General features: G+C 33.2%; 1 protein-coding gene across 4 annotated transcripts in view; it reads right to left on the bottom strand.

Annotated features, from left to right (window-relative positions):
• Positions 1-1,615: 1,615 nt before the first annotated feature.
• LOC144851124 (protein MTSS 2-like) overlaps positions 1,616-14,835 on the bottom strand; it is a 42,981-nt gene continuing 29,761 nt past the window's right edge. Inside the window, exons 10-15 of one of the 4 annotated variants that reach the window (XM_078708664.1) lie at positions 10,789-11,052; positions 9,334-9,586; positions 7,323-7,439; positions 6,279-6,370; positions 5,905-6,079; positions 1,616-5,517 (exon numbers count right to left, since the gene is read on the bottom strand). In XM_078708664.1, coding sequence (XP_078564790.1) covers positions 4,439-5,517; positions 5,905-6,079; positions 6,279-6,370; positions 7,323-7,439; positions 9,334-9,586; positions 10,789-11,052 — 1,980 coding nt within the window. In that variant the 3' untranslated portion in view covers positions 1,616-4,438. The remainder of the gene's footprint in view (positions 5,518-5,904; positions 6,080-6,278; positions 6,371-7,322; positions 7,440-9,333; positions 9,587-10,788; positions 11,053-14,835) is intronic. The other 3 variants (XM_078708665.1, XM_078708667.1, XM_078708666.1) reach the window with 3 other exon arrangements.

Genomic DNA, 14,835 nt, shown 5'->3' with positions numbered 1-14,835 from the left:
ATAAATGGAAAAAGTAAATCCATATTGATAAGGCAGAAATTGCAAACAAGGCCACACGATGTTGCGCCAAACCAATGCTGCAGTGTGGAAAATAAATTATTATAATTTCATTAAATGCGTTTATTTTCTCATAAAGATAATTTAAATTGATAAAAAATAACGTTTATTTTCTTTTTCGATACAATTCTCTCCCAATTACAATCTGGATTAGACACAATAATTTTGGTTTAACGACATGAATCTAAAAATTAGTAACTTAATCGTAAGAATTAAATTATTTGAAAAGTTTGCAAATGATTAAGATTGATTCCCATTTGGATGCAACGCAGGTAATTTGACCAATCTGAAAGCGTATGGATCATCCGAACTGTCGCTTGTGATTGGTCAATGCACCTACGCGTCATGCGTCGCGTCCAAGCTTTAGATAATAATTATATCAGTAACAGCTTTCCCCAACAGTGTTTGAAAGTTGGCTCTCAAGATTGAAAGTTGGCAACCTGAATTGTCTGAAGAAACGAAATTGGAGATAAAACAATATAACACGCGATTTATGTTACCTATTACTTTTCAGATAAATAAGAATTGACCAATAACGAAATTTGGAGATAAAACAACTCGATTACCTAATTTAAACATATTGGCTTGAGCTGGGCTGAGAAACTTACCGAAAACTTGTTGAACTCTTGATCAAACTGAAAATTAAATCAGTGAATGTTAATAAAGATCTGAACATGCAACTTAACATTTTTTGCTGATATATTAGGATTATATATAGATGTGGGGGAAACTCGACACGCTCAATTCGAAAATCTGTTTTGTATCAATAACATTATAATGAAAGTTTTGTTATTAATAAGTTTGCAAGTTAATTGTCCTAAGTCAACACGTGTGTTCTTGCGATAAAAGGTTATTTACACGTTAAATTGTTTTTTTTTTTCAGAGTGATAAAATCGGTACTCACACTTTTCGTTGATTGTTTGGCTTCCGTCCCATCACTTCTTTAATCGTGAAGATTGTACTGTTTGTATTGTCATCTGCCCTCTACAATTGAATAACAAATAAATATACACAAGATTAAACAGTAAGAAAATAATCATTAGAAGATTCTTTCTATATTTTAAAGTACAGTACTCGAATCGTTAAATTGACTTTTATTTTGGTTTTGTCTTAACAACTTTCAAACATTACCTTTTAAAGATAAGATGTATTCAAGTTTTACGATTCGGATTTGCCATAACAAAAACCATGACAAGAATTTCCCTATTATATTACTAAACATTTCCTTTGCTGACAGTGGATGAACGCATCAGTATCGTGGGTACTGAGTTGATTATGGATCCAAGAAGCAATCTTCTCTTTTCGTTGTACACAGTATCTTGAAATGTCGACTCATCTTGGATCTGTAGATCTCCAATGTTGTCCGTTTATGGCACTGGTTTCCCAGCTGTTTGTATCTATGTTTCACTGCTGCTTTAACTTGTGTTTTCAGTTATCTTTGAAACGCTTTGTACGTTTTTACATACGTTGTCCGCCATTTTATCAACCAAAAGCACGGACATTTTATAATCTTGAAATCATTTATAAAACATTAATTTAAAGAAAAGACTTGTACGTGACTTACTTCCTTCTTTTAATGTATTGTACAAAACGTAATTATTGCTTGTTCACTAACAGAACCAAAGCTCATTCACAAGTCAACAGCAACCTATGTACGTGCAAACATTATATAAATACTTTTCTACAACAAACGCTTTCACAAACGAATATTGACACAAACGCGTTTACCAAAATGTTGACGCGAAATATAAAACGGTTACGTTACTTATGAATCATGACTGGAACTAAGGATGCGATTTAAACGTTGCTCACAATTATATGATCTTATTTAATATAGCCTATAAAACGTCGAAAATACGTCATAATTACGTAATGCTGAAAAATTACATCATAAATACGTAATGAAAACGTTACGTCGGTATAGTTTTCAGTATTTCAATTTCAGTAATAAAAAACTGAACGAAAATAATAATAAACTCTATAGCGAATAGTTTACGTATATTAACGGTAATCACACTAGGATTTTAGTTATCGTTTTCAAAACTAAAACAAAATTTAAATCAATAAATAAACCTAAAGCTGCTGACAGAATGTAAGAAAAGAAACTTACTTCACTTACGTTATTTATGTATCAAGCTTGGTTCTCACTAGGTCGTAACGTAATTAATTTGACCAATCACAACGCGATGGTGGATCATCTGAACTGTGATAGGGTTGCGCGTACGCACATTCGTTACGCGTACGCTCCTTTGTTGCGCGTACGCTCCTTCGTTGCGTCCTAGTGTGAACAACCAAGCTTGACACAGTCTTAATTACGTACTTACTGACAGTGTACTTACATTGATTAAAACGTAGTGCAAAACAGGTAGATAAACCTTTATATAAATGTAACCTTTTTAAAGAGAACCACTTATAAAAGTGTAATACTATGTTTAATATAAAATGTACTAAGGTTACATTAGGACTATACGTATGGAAACACATTTGGCAATAATAATATATACATATTTAAAATAAATGCATTGTATTTTTTACTACACAATCCGGTAATTGGAAAAACAACCCAACTATCCAAGTCACGAAGAATATGAGTTTTCTCTAGGACTAATTTGTTTAGTTTAACTTGAGATATTTAGTTAGATATGAACTAAAACACAGACACACAAAACAGTTAATTATAGTATAAATATCTCAAAAGGAATATAAACAATTTGTAGAACATAATTTTGTTTTTGTTTTTAAAAGATTCATTTTTTTTTCAATGAAAGTATTTCTATTTAAAGTAAAATTAATAATAGATTATTTCTCTATCTTTATCTAATAGCTTTTTTACATTTATAGCAATAGATGTAAAATATCTAAAGATATAACCCAGTAAATATACAGACACATACATCTAGTTCAATAGAAATTCTCTAAAGCGTGGTTGGTTCCCACTAGAGACGCAAAGCAAGGACGTACGCGCAACGCAAGCGAGTTGGCCAATGACAAGCCACTCGAATAATACATCGCCTGTGATTGGCCAAATCACTTACGTTGCGTCCTTGCGTTGCGTCTCTAGTGGGAACCAAGCTTAAGACTATTGCTTACTGAAACAATACTCATTAGCGCCTGTGTAGTTAGTCTACAGGAACAATACTCATTAGCGCCTGTGTAGTTAGTCTACAGGAAACAAAACAAAATAATAGCACATGTCGTATCAACAAAAATGTAAACGAATTCAAACTAAAAATGTCTTTCTTATAAGCAAGCTTTAGAAATACACACCTTTTGTACACAACTTTTCTAAAAATAATACTAATAAACAAACTGTTTCTATAACATATGCATGTGTACAATATATTAATGTACTCATAAATATAACATTGGTATGTTTTTGAAAAATTAAATAAAATGTTTCTATGCACTGATGTTGATGGCAGCAATGATGGTAACACACACCCAACGAATGTTCAAAACATTCCCTAAGCCAACGAATGTTCAAAACAGTCCCTCAAACAACCCCCCTCCCCCGACCAACACACCTATGTTGACCACATCAGGTAAGATGTAATAATAAACGGCTGTTTACATCACATCACAAGTACTTCATTTGTTCGTCGAGTTGTTTAGAAAATCCATATCCTTGTGCTAAGTATCAACTCTAGCCAAGTGCTAAGTATCAACTCTAGCCAAGTGCTAAGTATCAACTAATTCTTCCATGATTCTGTATCACTTGCTATTTCTTCTTGTTTGTACTTTTCTGCGCAGCATAGCTTGTCATAACAAAAAGCACAATAGCACCTAGAAAATTCATATAGAATCGCATATCTTATCTAACCATGAAGACACGGTTTCTTCATGATTAACACACTCGTGTATTCACTGGTGATAGACCATAGAGTTATTATATTACAACTAGAGGATCATCTAGATAAAGTCATTCTTTCTTAAATGTCCATTCACATATGCTATCGAATCATAACATGGTGAATAATGCACTGTTGTCAGCATGTGATGCACACTATCGGAGAGAAATCAAAGCTGAAGTTTTGATAAATTTATCAACTCAAGTTTTGAATAAGATAGCAATTTCATCCATTACTCCAGAGAGTAGAAACATGTGTAGTCTTCAGCCAATTTCAATTACTTTCTCCTTTTGTGTCACACTGCACCAATGGAGGTGCTTATGAGCAGTGACTAGTCCTTTTATACCTAATTTCAGTTTTTCATCTGAGAGACTTTAGTAGTATATATGCACATTGGATATTACTTAACCTCTAGTAGCGTTTATATGGCTATGACAACAAGTTTTCTATCAGAGAGAGGGAACTTAGTAACTATGAGCACTTATTAAAATTTGTATAGCTTTTCATTTGATCTATATATTACATAATTATTCTCATATGAGTGGCTTAGAGCGATCATTAGTATGAGTTGACCTAAGCTTGACCTTTTGAAGTTCTAATAGGAGACCACTTGGCTTTTCTTCGTCTTCTTCGTCCGGCTCTTTCAGCGTCCCCATGTGCATACTACGGTAGTACTGTGTCGACTCTATACTACTGTGCCTGCGTTGGTGGCCCTGGTCATGTTGTTGATACGATGTCTGTTGTTGATATGATGCCTGTTGCTGATACGCTGCCTGTTGCTGATGTGATGCCTGCTGTTGATGTGATGCCTGCTGTTGATACGCTGCCTGTTGCTGATGTGATGCCTGCTGTTGATATGATGCCTGTTGCTGATACGCTGCCTGTTGCTGATGTGATGCATGTTGTTGCTGATGGTAGTTAGTTGGAGTGGATTGGTTACCATAACCCGGTGGGGGTGCATACTGCGGAGGTGCACACTGCTGTTGGATTATATAACTGCCAGGAGTTGGTGTCTTTTGAAGGTCTGCTACGTGAGGAGGGCTCTGAGGTTGAGAAGTCTTCTGTGGATTGGATGCTGGTTGTGGGGTTGAATGTCTAGGTTCTGTACCAACAAACATAGACTGTCTCTGGGCAAGCTTTGCGTTTAAACTCTCCATCAAACTCTGCCGATTGTTGCCTTTTAAGTCTTGTGGAGTCCGCAAACTCTGACTACGCCCTAGGTTTGACGGTCTGGTCTTGGGCGGGGAGTGCTGAGGGTTCGGGGTATGATCGACTGGCATCGGCATTTTAAATTGACCAGAATAATCAAAGACCGTTTCTGTTTTATGAGTTGGTGTTGTTTGTGGACTGCTTGCTGTTGTTAGAGAAGTTCTCCTAACAGGTGGCGGTGGTTTGCCTCGGCGTAGTGTGCAGTAACTTGGAGCTGCTCGTCTAGCGTTCATACTATTCATTGGCGTAGAAGCAAAAGGAAGTCCCGCCGTGGATGCCGGTCGCCGAGGAGTAGACGTATGCTGATATGAGTTGCTAACGTCACCATTTCGTGGAATCGTTGATGGTTTTTCAAACATAAGATCCGTCTGCTTATCGGCTTGTATTGAGTAGTAGTCAAAATCTGCAACAACAAAAGTGTTATGTTTCATGTTAATACAACATATTATATTTAATATACATATGCCTTAAGCTCTGTCTACACTACCCAACTTTATGTGACAAAAAAATATGACATCATATCATTACCATATTTGGGCACATCGCGCATTTTTGTCAAACTAGTTTGATAGAGTATACAGAGCTTTACTCTGTCAAAAATGTTGACTTTCTGTGTGAATACAATACAAATTAAATACTTGTACGGTATTTATTCTTTTGATTGGGTTGCATTTTCAGTAACATAGTACTGCTTTTCAAAATGATCCAGTTAGAAGGTTTATAGGGGTAAAGTAGATAAGGAAAAGTAAAAACATAATAATATGCATACTCGTAGTATAGTAAAGCTTACCTTCAGATGCAATGGTGTCATCCGAAGCAGATGGTGTTGTAGTCTGTGTACCATAACCACTAGACTGCAATGATAACTGACTATTCTGTACATTGGCTAAGTGTTGACCTGGTGTGTGGGTGCCTAGACCTCTGGCAAGTGCCATAGCTAAGTCTGCTGTGACTGGTAATGTAGGCTGAAAATACATAGAACATGTTTAATATTGTATCCTCTTTTGGGTTAAATGGTCTACATAGATACTATATCAATTGAGTGTGAAAATGTTTCAGAGTTCAGGGTTTAAAATATATGAAATAGTATGATTTTGTGGATTAAGCGTAATACAATTTATAGGTCCATGGATTAAGCAACCAAAAGTAAGTATGAACTAATACCTGCGAAACCTTTTTGTGTGGTAGTGTAGCACTTTTTGTTCGTCTATGCTCAGGAGGTCGTCGACCCTCATTTCCAGTAGGCTGTGGTACAACTATAAAATACAAATATAACATTAAAAGCAAACATTGTACTGGGCTAAATAAACATTAATTTGAATCAAAACACACTATGGGAAAACATACTAATGTTTAACATATACTTTGAACAGAAGACACACAAGGTTGATATTAAAGAAAATGACAATAGAATGCAGAGCTTTTATGTAGGTTGACAGAGCAGATGAGATGATAAAGAAAAGCAAACGAAAAAGATCAAATAACAAACAACCAACATTATTTATGAATGTGAAAAGCAATGGTCTGTGTGTACATCATGTAACTAAAATGGGTTTCAGTAGCAAAACTGAAGCATCTAGAAATTTGACTGTAAATGAAATCTCTGTTCTGTTTCATTATATTAACACATATTGCAGCTTCCTGCCAAGTACAATTCAAATTAGTTTTTCTAAATTGTGTACCATAAAAGCCAAACAAATAGCTTCAAACAATTGAATACATTATACCATGGAATATACTTCATTATTTAAATAAAGCAAAAGTAATTATTACTGATTAGTATTATTAATCACAACTAAAAAAAAAAAAAATTTTTAATTTGAGTTTAAACAACAAAATGAATAATAAAATTAACTGTTAGTAAACCAATGAAACTATATAATAAAAAGCCTTGTGATTTGAAATAAACAGAATGAAATATTAAATTATAAACTAATATATTTTATAATCTGATTCCAATTAGAATTTTTTTCTGACATAAAATAGTGAGAAAATTAATTAGAACTTTTACAGAAAAGATAGCAAAATAGAATGGATGAAAAGATAAAGAAGACAAACACCAACATTGAGAAATGATCAAAATGGCACCAAAGAATATTCACATGAAAAGTACAAAAAGCAAGCTTTTTTACAGCATTTTGAAGACGAGGGCGACAGACAACACACTTTGATTTTTGATGAATGCAATTTCATTCAGAAAGCACTTACTGTTACTAAACTCATTAGGGGAAGAATCGGATAACTCATCATACATAGGATCTGATAGGCCCACAACGGCAGCAGCTGCATTCAGTGGAGGAAACAAATAGCAAACATTCAGTGATGCTTACAATAAGAGAATATTCAATTGCAATGTATCAAGAGGAATTAAGGTTTAATACATAGGTTAGAGAGGAGTACATACAACAGGGGAAAATATTGACAATTATATTTACGATAAAAACAAAACATAAAGCAAAAGACAAAAAATTGAGTATATAATTAATTACAATTTCATGCATTCTATAAAAAACATTCTTTGCCTCCCTTCCCAATTTTCTAAATTCACAGCATTTTCTTCTCCTAAAGGGATCATGTCAAAATTATTCTACTGCAGTTACTGCAGTAGCTACATTTTTTTACTGCAGCAATGTATTGTTTCAATGTAGGCAGTAACTGCAATAAACAGTATGCATGGTTACAGGTTAAAAAGTAAACACAATTTAGTTACTGCAGTAACTGCAGTGCAGTGAAATAATTTTGACTTTTGACTTTTGATCCCTAATAATATTCATTCAATTATAAATTATATATTGTGCTCAAATAACATTTAAGTGAGAAAAAAAAATATACAAAAAAATAAATAAACAAAATACATTGTAATAAACATAAATATACATATTCATTAGTATAATACATCAAATTTAAATAAAAATGTAAAATAAAGTTGTGTGTGCAAAGGAAAAATGTGAGGTGTTAAATTGCATGCAATGTTGAGTAACAAAAGGAGTTATTTTCACTCACTCAGTACGACTCGGCGACAACTAAGAAGTCACAATTGTTCCTTTGGGTAATTTAAAGAGGGTGGAATACCCACAAACCCAGTTGGAGATGGTAGAGGTGGGTTTTAACATGCGGATTTGATATAAACAGGAGTAGCAAAGATACTATTAGAAAAGCAAAGAAGCTAACAGGTGGCTGCCGTATAGCCTGACTGCTATTCTGAATCTTCTAATGGAATCTAAAACATCGTGTGAATGTCATCTAAATGGTGAGGTTAAGATCCAGTCTATCGCCCTTGATTAATCCCGACCACTAAAAAGTATCTAGCTAATCCAACCGGGATTTGTAGATTATCTAGCAGACTACAATTCACTCTAGGGGTTGTGGTTGCTAGGTGATAGATCATAAAGGTGATGTAATCAGTTACCAATGAATGTAAAGAGATTTGTTAAGATATGTAACTTTAGTAATGATGTAGAAAGATAGTAGAGCTTGTATCCAAGGACATGTGACCAGTGTGGGAATGATTGAACTTGAGATGTTAGCTATTAGCAGGTGTTACACCTACTAACACAGTTTTCAAAGTTACACAGATTTCTAGTAGAGATATAAATATATCTGTGCTGGGATTGCAGAAGTTACTAATATTAGCTGTATACAATTTATTCTGGTATACTAGAAAAGAAAAGGAGGAACTATTTGTACAATTTTTTACACAGATAATTTTACAATTTAGTATTAGTTCAGGACATATCTGTAGTTTAGAAGAATAACTAAAGGATGTGGAAAGGCTAAAGACTATGTGTAATACTAATGTTGTAGAAACTATAGGAACATGCAACACTATGTCTAATAATGTTATAAACTGATATATGTTCTGTTGTATTCATGTACAACGCGAGTGACAGTAGTGTAGACCTACAGTACATGATCTGTGGTAATGTTTTCACTATGGTAAAGATGATTTTTTTGTAAGATGGTATAGTGATGATATGTGTGTATGTATACAGATTATGATTTTGATGATGACAATGAAAATGCTGATACAATATGTTGTTGATAAGACCATACCGATAAACAATGCTAATTTAAGTTTAAGCATGGAGAAATAAGTCCTAACTTATTTCTCCATGGTTTAAGTGAATATATTGTAATGTTAAATATGATTAGATAGCTATACTGTATAGTTATTAGAAGGTTAGCGCTGTAGTAGTTGGTCTTCCACCTCAGAACTCACCTTGGTTGATTTGTGTCATGTTGAAATCGGGAACTATTGGAGGACAAGGTGACAACACAACACCATTGCTTTTAGACACTAAATGTTTCTCGGGAAGACTGGTAGTGACAGGGGGAGGAGGAAGGGGAATGGATTGTTGGTTGAGGGAACTATTGGATGACCAACTGGTCCAGGAGGGGGGAGGAGGGGGAAACGATTCATAAGAAGGTGTACTGCACTCACTTGACGATTGATCTCCATTTTGGGGGATTGTCTATAAAAAATAAAATAAAGAATGTTAATAACATTATAATGACATTTTTAAATATTATTCTATTTCAAATTAAAATGCAGATCTCTCTCTAACTAGACTAATGTTTGAACCGATGTTATAGTTAGTGACTTTGATCAGTTTGGGCTTTTTATCAGCAAATCATAATCTTCACCACTGATTTTTAATTAGAGTCATTGAGTAGTGGAGGATCTGTATTTCATAATATCTACAATTCATGTTTAACTAAACTAAATAATTTATTAGTACACCTATGAATGTGGCAAAACAAATACTAAGTAATAACAACCAAAATTTATAACTATAAATAGTAATTTCCATCACTAATTACGTAATAAAATGCAAATGAAATATGATACTTTAGCATACCAGTTTCTTCTTACTTAATATTAAAGAAATGCAGTTTTATTATTACACCAGCAATGAATAATAATCGTTAGTATAGTTATGGTTTCTACTTAGCACCAAGATTCACTTCATTGGTTATTCATTATTTTAAGCATCTACTAAACTTTCTACTTAAGCATGGATGGAACTATGCAATGTTTTCATTATTACATTCTTTAGTAACCACTACCAACTATAGGAGAATGTAAATGCAACCAGCATTTTCCAAAATTGTATGTTTAGGTAGTACTATTCTGTAAACGCATTTGATGAGCTGAACAACAGTTAAACCAAGAACTTTAAGATGGAAGGTAAACCTCATTGCTATATCTATAGGGCTTTTTACACTAGTTAAAACCATTTCTTTGAACCATGAGCCTATGTAGTGAGCTTTGACCTGATCATGTATTGTAAAATTAAAACCATGTTGGATAATATCTCTTGGTATCAATTTATTAACAAATAAAATTATTTAATTTACTAATTGTTCCTATTAAATGTCATAAAACGTTAATTATATTAAATAATAAAATTAATGTTCACATTCACAGTAAATTATAAAATAAATCATATTGAAAATGAAAATAAAATATGGATAAACGAAAATGAAGATATAAAATGAGAATACTTGCATGCAAAATCATGCAAGAAAAAGAAAATAAAAACAAAAACAACTAAAATTAAGTTCTACCTTTCATTCATGTCCATGCTTCACTAAAAAAAATATTTATAAAAAAAAAAACAAAAAAAACAAAAACAACCCTACAACATTGATATTGAGAGTTTCATATTTCAACCTGATATTCTGATTCCTGAGGGGGTGTGGCCGGTCTCTGGAACAGCATATCTTGCGAGATGAATCCCGAGTCTTGTGATGAGACGCTAGAGAGACGTAGAGGTGATGCCGCAGGCTGCGACATACTACGGTGCCTGAACGGATTGCCTGGTGAGTGCGAGTTTACCGAGCCACTGGAGCGTGAATCTGAACTGGCCATACTGCTCAAACTACACATGCTAGACTTGCGAGAGCCTGTTGATGCCACAGGTGAACCAGGGGGTGTCTGCACAAAAGATTGAAAAGCTCACTAACGGCCGACTAAAAGGTGTGATAACGTGCAGGATGTGTTGCTTTATAAAGAACATTTTGGTATCACAAAAGACAATGTATTTACTGATACGCACAATGTACAATTCACAACAAACTGCAATTTTACAAATATTATTAAAACAAAAATATTACAGTAACCATAATAAAAGGGGAATTGCTATTAAAAATATTGGTAGGATATAAAATAATAAAGGTATTTTGTTAAAAATAAAATGCAATGTCTAATTTACTTTAAATTGTTAACACAATTCTGTAGTGTAAGTAATAATTTAAGTTAAATTATTTGCCTTTTTTCATAATTCTATTTATATATATATATACCGTTTTGTAACAGGGAGTTTCTACTTTTAATAATTTGTGCTTCAGAGAATCCCCTTTCCATTCTTTTTTTGTCTTTATGTACTATGATTATTCATGTATACTTATGATTGTGTATGATGAATGGAAATAAAGAAAGAATTGAAAATGTTAATCCTTGATCTTGAAATACAACAAATTTTCTGCATATTGGAATGAACAGAAGATAATGAAATATATTTCTTTGTACCCTGGGGATTGTAGTATTGTTCTTGATGACTAATATCATCAGGAATATTAATATGAGTAAAAAAGCTTCCTTCCAAGGTCATTATTTCCTGAATATAAAATTGGGAATTAAAACTGATAACAAAACATTCACATAGCACAAGAAACCTTTGTGCTAACATTTATTTTCTGTTTGTTTCTTCCTCATTTAGAAGGCTGTTCTCACTTGGGGTCTGGTAGAGGATAAGTACACTAGGGGACAAATACTTAGTGCACCAAGTTTAATAATACACATTTGCAATGTATATGTACAGGACCAAAGAGGAAAGTATCTTACTTAAAGGGTGGAAGCAATATGGCACCCATGCCTCTTATTTTGATAGTGTACCAAGTTTAATCATGCACATTTACAAGACCAACAGCTGGATGTCCCATCCAAAGGACGGGGCAATTTAAAGAGGAAAGTATCTTAACGGATACAAGCAATATGGTTTTAAACCCACCAATGCCTCCCACATCGATGTATCAAAATCTTGGTGGTTAAGTTAGGATTTGAATTGCTGAAGTGGTAAGCAAGTAACAACTATCAAGATACAGTGCCACTGACTACACATTAATAATGTGACCTTTAGGAATATTATAATTTTTTAATGTATTACATACAGTACATTTGTGTACAGCAGATTTGCAGGTTTGGGAAGGGGAAAGTTAAAAGGAAAAGGTCCATGCATGTTACGTAAAAAACTAAAGTATTAACAAATAATAACAAGGGCAGTCAGGTAATTATTAATATGATAGTAATTAAATTTGATTGAAAAGAAACCAAACTCTGCTGTATATTATTAAACTAAATACACTCAGTTTCAATTTTGTTTATTTCATAATAAAAACAATATATTTAGTTGGTATATTATGTTGTGAGTTTAGAAACGCCATAAGTAGAAAATGAAAGCGTATCTGGAGCCAGATAGTCGCTATATTGGCGCCAGGACAAAGGTCACGTTCAAAGATGAATCTGTAATACTGTACATCATTTGTATCTCATCACCATGTTGAAATATATTAGAATGATAATTGGGAATGTTTTTAGGAATAATTTACTGCTGGAGCACAAAATGAAGTTTAAAGAATTTAGAGGACGTGTTCAAAGATTATCAGTTTATCCATTCATGGACTCTTCTAAAAAAAATGAAAATTAACTCCTCTAGTTTTAGAGTGCCATCAACAGGCATTTTTGTATTTTTAAAGTAAAAGTATGACATGTAAAAAAATATGATGAATCGCCATATAAAACTTAAAATTTGTTTAAAAATGTATTCTCAAAATCAGCCTCTCCACAAAAGACATTTTAGCCAGCCCAAAGGAGAGGATCTATTAACAAACCAGCAAATGGTTTATTTTATGTCATAGCAACGTTGGCATTGTAATAATCCATTCAACATAAGATGGTAAATTGATATAATGACCCTAGTTTATGCATCCTCAAGCTCTTTCTGGTTAATAATTATTTAGATTTGCGTTAAATGTCAACATCTCATGGATAAACCTAGCTTGTAAATATGCACTTTATTATTATAAATCTCATATGAATGCTAATGCTAGTGAATAGACTTTAATGTGGGATTTTTCCACCTTAGTTTGGTTGTACAATTGATGCAAATGAATAAATATCCATTTATTTGAAATCTTAAAATCTTTAAATATTTACAGAATAATTATGATGTATTCTACAAGTACTGTACCTTGGAATGCTAAATAGTGAACAGACTTTAATGTGGGATGTTTCCACCTTAGTTTGGTTGTATAACTGATGAAAATGAATAAATATCCATATCACAGTAAATCTTATTATAATAATTATGATAATATTCTACAAAGTACCTAGGGATTTATATGCTTTAAAAGCAGCAGATATTTCTAAAAGTTCACTATCTACCAGTTCAAATTCCATTTGATGAAATTAGCCTAGACTTAATTAAGTTACTACTAATAAACCACCCTATCTAACAAGTAGAAGGTGTAAGTGATCCCAGCTTAGGTATCCAAACTGCTACTTAAGTTTCTTCTTAACTCTCCAGGCCAGTAGCTTGTTATACTAATGAGGGCAGAGCGTAGCATCTTGGTAGGTGTCACCCGCTTTAATTGGATATGGGTTGCAGTCGCCCTAAATTTTTGTTCTAATCGTCATCTAAATTATCATTTCTAAAATGTCTACTTTTGTTTTAAATATTGTTGTTTTATGTTTGTTAAATTAACTGAATATTCTGAGACAAAGTGTCAAATGACATTATAAACAATTAATTATTACCAGGTATTTCAACAAAGTAATAAGCTTACTGTTGTCTAGAAATTAGTTGTTTAATAATAATTGTATTAATTTGTCAGAATAAAGATTACTATCTATTCTAATAATATAAAATGTATTATAGGTATATAATGTTATCTATTACATTCATCTATCAATGTATATTGAAAACATTAACAAAACAAACATTCCAATCATTTTAATAAATTATTGCACATCGAACAAGTGAAACAAAATGCAGTGGATTAACTTATAGTTGGAAATGTGAATGGTTAAAGGTGAGAATACAGGTTGGGAGAGATGAGTGGAACAAAAGGTGGGGAGATGTGGAACAAGGGGTGGGGGCATGTTGAACAAAGAGTGGGGAGATCATGATCACAGAATGCTGTGAAGAATGGATGCATGTCTGTTTGAAATAATGTCCAGATATTAATGTTGTTCCCAGATATTAATGTTGTTCCCAGATATTAATGTTGTTCCCAGATATTAATGTTGTTCCCAGAATATTAATGTTGTTCCCAGGTAAGTACCGTAACAATTTAAATCATGTTAAACCTAAGAATGTTGCACTAATCGATATACAATGAAAGGACAGACAGCATTGTAAGATGGCGTGTTGAGCTAAAGGCCAACAGGAATAAAACCAGTTAATTTGAGTAACAAGCGCTAAGTTGAAGACAGACAAGTTAGCAGGTACTAATAGTATATTCTTTGTTAGAAGTTAATATATAATAAGCAGTAACAAGCAAGCAGACATGCAATGTTTGTGTTAAGTATCGGAATGGTACACATGATACCGCTGCCAATCAAAGGTGGGTAGGAATAGTAGTACACATGATACCGCTGCCAATCAAAGGTCGGTATTTTTTACATGTTTGCTGAACAAATAATATCAGTCATTGTTGT

The sequence above is a fragment of the Antedon bifida genome, chromosome 8 (assembly GCF_963402885.1).
Source record: "Antedon bifida chromosome 8, ecAntBifi1.1, whole genome shotgun sequence".
In the NCBI taxonomy this organism is placed as follows: Eukaryota; Metazoa; Echinodermata; class Crinoidea; order Comatulida; family Antedonidae; genus Antedon; species Antedon bifida.
This window is presented reverse-complemented; position numbering and strand designations above follow the sequence as displayed.